The sequence below is a fragment of the Zingiber officinale genome, chromosome 6A, assembly GCF_018446385.1.
Source record: "Zingiber officinale cultivar Zhangliang chromosome 6A, Zo_v1.1, whole genome shotgun sequence".
Classification (NCBI taxonomy): Eukaryota; Viridiplantae; Streptophyta; class Magnoliopsida; order Zingiberales; family Zingiberaceae; genus Zingiber; species Zingiber officinale.
Window position 1 is genome coordinate 134,916,064 of NC_055997.1, and position 6,041 is coordinate 134,922,104.

General features: G+C 36.5%; 1 protein-coding gene across 1 annotated transcript; it reads left to right on the top strand.

The window, feature by feature from the left end:
• Positions 1 to 2,226: 2,226 nt before the first annotated feature.
• On the top strand, positions 2,227 to 4,550 carry LOC121998244 (plasmodesmata-located protein 8-like). The gene is made up of 3 exons (XM_042553062.1): positions 2,227 to 3,355; positions 3,910 to 4,011; positions 4,101 to 4,550. Exons 1-3 carry the CDS (start codon positions 2,584 to 2,586, stop codon positions 4,103 to 4,105), a joined length of 879 nt encoding a protein of 292 aa, XP_042408996.1. The 5' UTR covers positions 2,227 to 2,583; the 3' UTR covers positions 4,106 to 4,550.
• The last annotated feature ends 1,491 nt before the right edge of the window (positions 4,551 to 6,041 follow it).

Consider the following 6,041-nt stretch of genomic DNA (forward strand, 5'->3'; position numbering starts at 1 on the left):
ACGACAACAACTGTGCCGTGCTGGTCTCGATCGGCCTAACCTGAGCCATCGGTCAGGATGTGTGGAGGTGGCTTGACCCATGTGTTAGTTTGTGACGTAGCACCAAATTCAAACTGTCAAGTCACACATGAACTATAAACTAAATTGATGAATCAAAGAAGGAAATAACCTCAACTCTCACACAAAGAAGTCAATTTGAAAATTATATAAATTTAAAAATGATTAGAATACCACACTCTGAAGTCTGAACTTCTTTTATAAATTTAAATATATGAAAATAAATATTCTAGATAAAAAATTACTAATATTATTAACAATTATAATTATTCCTTATTTATTACTAAAATAGAAAATATTAATTATCAAATAAAAAAAAATTAAATATCTAATTTATTATATCTGCCAATCTTGAGTATTTTTAAATTTTTTTATTTATTATAGATGCACAAATCTTAAATATTTTCTATTCTGGAAGACTTTTAATTTTTTTTTTATTATGGATGATCCAATATCAAATTTAACTTTAATTTATTTTATTTAAAATTATTTTCTTTCCTATGATATTTATCCACAATACACATTATTCATTTTCTTATTTGATGGTCAATGAAAAACTTCTATAGAATCATCCTCAGGTTATTCAATAAGATTAACTTTACATTATTCTTTTCCATTGAGAAAAACTGGACTCTTAACAAGTCGAACTTCTTCTAAATTTTGATTTCCCAATACGAGGAGCATTTTTATCAAAGTTTCTTCATCATTTTTATTCTTTGAGCATCCCTTCCAATGAAAAAAAAATGATGCATTTCATTTCTCATTTTACACTTTTACTTTAAAATATTAATTTTTGATTGTCCTTTCTAATGAGTAAGAAAATATTTGAGTTATTATACGACAAGAATAATATTCATGACTTCATTTAAATCATGTGGCGCAAAGACAATAATGATAAAGAAAACTTCATCATGAAATAATTTAGAAACTAATTTAGATCATGAAATAATTTTAAAAATACTTTTAGAAAACTTATAAAATCATTAGAAGATTTGCAACCCATTTATATCAATCTAATATATTATTTTAATAAGCCCCCAGTGATATAATCCAGGTTATCACCCAGATACTTGCGGTTCGAAACCTAACTACGATGTATTTATAGGAATTTTTTTCTCTAAATGGAGGAGGTGTAACTAAAGGATGCTGGGCTTCTAGGTCAGTCGTCGCGTGTGCTTCCTGATTTATCCTGATGGTCGGTGGGAAACTTCCGTGGAGTCAAATCGATCACCTTAGAGATAATCAATAAGACTAACTGAGATTATTATTATTATTATTTTAATAAGCTCCAATGGTAGTTAGGGGAACAAATAATAAAATCCGAGTTTGAATCATAACAGGGATAGATATTTTGAATGTAAGTTGTGTTTCGAATTTATCCGATAGATGAATTATTGAGTCTGAACACTTGAATTATAAAATAAAAAAATATTATCTGATATTATTAATTGGGGCCACACTCTCATAGTACGTGGCTGATGATGGAGAAAAAAAAAATCCTGTTAGCCAATTAACAATCAATGAACTTGTAATAAATATATAAGTTTGTTACAAACTTGTCACGCAATATTTACAATAATTTGCGAGGGCATGCACTTGGTGTGGGAGTTGCGAGGATGATGCGAAGGTGGTTATTGCGGCCTGCTTGTAATAAAAGACAGTGTCCAGACGTATGGGAGTTCGTTGTATTAGTTGGGGAAGTTAGGGTTGTTATGATTTTCTAGGGAATTTGATTTTGTTGTATGTGCATTTGAGGCGGGTTTGAACCAGAATCTAATGAATGAGTAGATATTTGAAATTGGTCCGGCTCTATAATTTAGGCTTAATTTGTTAGAAGATGATCAGTTTTAGATTTGAGTTTCTATTTTTTTTTTAAACATATTGTTCAAGATTTATCCTCTCAATGTACACTGACGTCTAGGCATTCAAGTAGGAGCCCTTGCGCGCCACTGTCCAATAACTGCTTTGCGAATATGCTGACCACAAGCAACCATGAAACCGATGCGCGAGTATAAGCTATGAAACCAAAGTCATGAATGCTGCTGTCATAATTTGTTAACCTGCTAATACCTGCACAGGATGAAATCATAGTCATGATTTTGTTTCTACTACGTACGATGATGCTTTCTATGCAGGAGAGCAGCTGCGGCTTGGACCATTGACTGGTACTTGTGGCCGAGTTTAAAGCCATGCCCCGCAGGCCAAAACAGACGACTCTTCTTTTACCAAAGAGGCCTTGTACTTGCCTGGCCATGCCCTGCCTCTCCCTCAGAGAATGTAAATCAGGAAGGAATATTGGTTATGGGTGTGAGAATTACTCAGGGCTTAGGCAGGAGCATGGGCACTCCCATAAGGGAGTGCTCGAGTATCAAAAAAGCTAGAAGATAAAGAATCTCGTTGCCAAAAGATGAACCACTCTTTATCTTTAATTTGGAACAGGGGCAGGAATGCACTGGGTGGCCACCCCGGCCTAGACCTGGAGGGAATTAATTTAAAAGAGAAATTCCGGCACCACCTTAAAAGGAGATGGCTAAAGAATCCATCTTCTCACTCAGCTCTTTCATTTCTCCTCTCACTTCAATTCGCGCAAACAAGCTAGCTTCAGTCATGTTACTGAACTGGCTGCTATTGCTCTCCTTCTTCCACTTGGCCAGAGCTGCGTCCTTCATCTACGTCGGCTGCTCGCCGTCGAAGTACGACGCCAACTCCCCGTTCCAGGCAAACCTCAACTCGCTCCTCAATTCGATAGTCTCTGGCGCCGCGCAGTCCTCCTACAACAGCTTCAAGTCAGGCGACAACGCCGGCAGCAGCGCGTCCTCCGCCTCGGGTCTGTACCAATGCCGGAACGACCTGAGCGCCGACGACTGCTCGGCGTGCGTGCAGAGCGCGGTGGGGCAGCTCAACCTGGTGTGCGCCGACTCCTACGCGGCCTCTCTGCAGCTGGACGGCTGCTTCGTGAGGTACAGCAACGAGGACTTCCTGGGGAAGCCGGACACCACCATGGTGTACCGCAAGTGCAGCGCCAGCTCTAGCAACGACGGGGAGTTCTTCCGGCGGAGGGACGACGTGCTGGCGGACCTGCAGAACGGGGTGAGCTACCGGGTGAGCAGCTCCGGCACGGTGCAGGGCTACGTCCAGTGCCTGGGCGACATCAACGCCGCCGACTGCTCCGCCTGCCTTCAGCAGGCGGTAGGGCAGCTCAAGAACGCCTGCGGGTCGGCGCTTGCGGCCGACGTCTATTTAGCGCAGTGCTACGCTAGGTACTGGGCTTCCGGCCATTACTTCCGGTCATCGGCAGGTCTGTAGTTCTACTCCTGTGTTTTGTTTTCTCTGCGTTTTAGATGCCATCGAGTTAAAGACACTACTAATCCTTTTCCTTTTTTTTTTTTTCTTTTTAAAATTAAATTGGAATACAATGCAATTAGATATTATGTTGTGGTCTTAATATCCAAATTTCAAAAGTAAATTATGTTTTTATAGAGAATAAAAGGAACCCTTCCAGTTGTGGTTGGTGTTAAGAACCAAGGACTGTTATGGCGAATCAGAATAAGTTTTAATATATATATATATATCAAGACTGAGAAAAGTTTCGTGTCAGAAAGGGAATAGTGTTCGAAATAAAAAGGTAGATGGATTAGGCACCATCATATTCCATTCCAAAATCCAACAACCCACCATTTTGATTAAAGTAGCTTTTGACAGAATGTAGCTTTTAATCAAAGTTAATAATATTATCTTACTCCGGGTCGAATTCCAAGTCCATTACACATTTCCTCCTGAAAAACTATATATAAAAAAGAAACTTATAATGCTTTCTTATTTTAATTGTGTATCCTGTGAGTGGATATGTAGATTACTCAGAAGATGATATTGGAAAGACGGTGGCAATAATTGTGGGCATCTTGGCGGGTCTGGCCCTCATTGTGGTCTTCCTCTCCTTTCTCAGAAGGACATGCAAGTTTCCAATCTCCATTTTCCCATTATGTTACGTTATTCTCTCGAATGATCATGTCTAGCTAACTACTGGAATATATGCTTCGCAGGCTAGCCACTATCTGACGCTTCTCCACTGAGAGTTTATATATGCTCATAAATATTCCTTGCCGGGAGGGGAGCCACCCTTTTTCTGCTGCAGATACGGCCCAGTGGATGAGTAGTGCAGCAGCTGACAAAACGGACGAGGGGAAAGGAAAGAGTGCTTCAAACTATTTGCTTGTCTCATATGTTTGGAGAATTTGTCGCAAAGTGATGTTCAGAGTGAACGATACCACAACTCGTCTAAGTCATCAACACAGGAAAAAGAAAAAAGATGTAGCATGTGAAATCAGAAACAATGAGTATTGTACGACTCACAGGATCGGATGCATGCCTTTTTTCACTTCGCCTCATTATAATTTCTCATGCGACTTGTATCTCACCTTTAGTTGTGATTGTTGCGACATTAGTTTCTCTTGGGGTGTCCTATAGATATGCTTATTATATGTTTATCTCTAGGAGTTCAAAAAGTAAAGGGTTTTGATTGATTGTATCACCGATCAAGAATAGATTACCTAGAATTGGAAGTCCTTTATATTCATAGCCTAAGTATCTTATTAGGAGAAAGAAAGCTAGGAAAGAGAAGCTAGCAGTAGTTACATGGATTATGTTATCATGTGTCTTTAACTTTATGAGTCAAGGTGAAAATTCTCAAGAAAAGGTCAAATTTAATAATAAAAATACACTTTTTCTTCAAATGAACTCAAATAGAAATCCACATTTAAAAAAAAAAAAAAAAAATCAATCTAACCGGTATCTTTTGATGTCTTTAAACATCAAAAGCTTCAAACTCGAGCCCTTTACATGCCATGCTCTTTATGGTTTAGTTGATAGTATAACTTTGTCAATAGGCCCTTAGTGCTTCTTTAGTTAAAACAAAATGTACTTGCTTTGTTGTTTTAGAAGAAATCTAATTGGAAAACTTGTAAATATATTTTGATTGTTGTTGTGTAAATTCACTTTAACTCTCAAACTTCTAGATAAGTCCTCAGGGTCTATTGTGTAAATTCACTTGACACTGGATTTTCCGAGGTTTTTGTTCATTCCCACTGAAACTTCAAGTTCATATATACATATTCAAATGTCAATTTCTAAATGAAAAAGAAAATTAAGTGGATAAGTTATTAATGTTGAAATAATAAATTTAATTTTTTGTGTATATGAATAAACAATATTTATTCATTAACTCTAGAGTATATTTCTAGAACATATTCCATTACACCAAATATAGGTATTGATAGTGTGTAATTATTCTATCCGCAATACATATTGCATGTTGTATAACTATAAGCTATTAAAAGTTATAAGATATTAACAGCACACACTGCACGTTGCAATTAACAATATTTGTAGCGCGCATCGTGCGCTATAGATAACAATATTCACAGTACGCACCGTGTGATGTAGTTGTAGCATTCACAACTCGCAATGTGCACTGTAGTTAACATACCATACAATTATCATAAATATTTATTAAAATATATAATCTAAATTTAAAATTTAAATATCATCATGTTTCAAATATCACTTAAAATAGAAATAAAAATTATAAAGGACAATCAAAATGTGATACATAATTTTTATTTAGTCATGAAAAGGTAAGTGTCTCTTAAAGAGTTATTTGTAATATTTGTCTCTTAAAGAGTTTCTTTGTATGTATAAATATATCCTTGTACTTGACATTTTGAATAAATTAATAAGATTAAGAAACAAGTATTATTGAATTCTCCTTCATTTTCTTCCTTTCTATAAAGACCCTCATCTTCATTATCTCCAACAAAGTGGTATCAAAGTCAAGTTGAAGTGCTCAAATGATGGCCAACAATGGAGGTTTTTTTTTCCTTTCAATTTCCTCATCTCACAAAGGAGAATTATGAGACATGGCATCTAAGGATGAAAGTCTTGCTTGGTTCTCAAGATGTATGAAATATTGTAGAGAAAGGATATGA

Excerpts from the sequence above, each read along its gene's own strand:
- LOC121998244 (XM_042553062.1), top strand. The coding sequence starts at position 2,584 with ATGGCTAAAGAATCCATCTTCTCACTCAGCTCTTTCATTTCTCCTCTC. Across the intron at positions 3,356-3,909 it reads TTACTTCCGGTCATCGGCAG|ATTACTCAGAAGATGATATT; the intron begins GTCTGTAGTTCT and ends GTGGATATGTAG.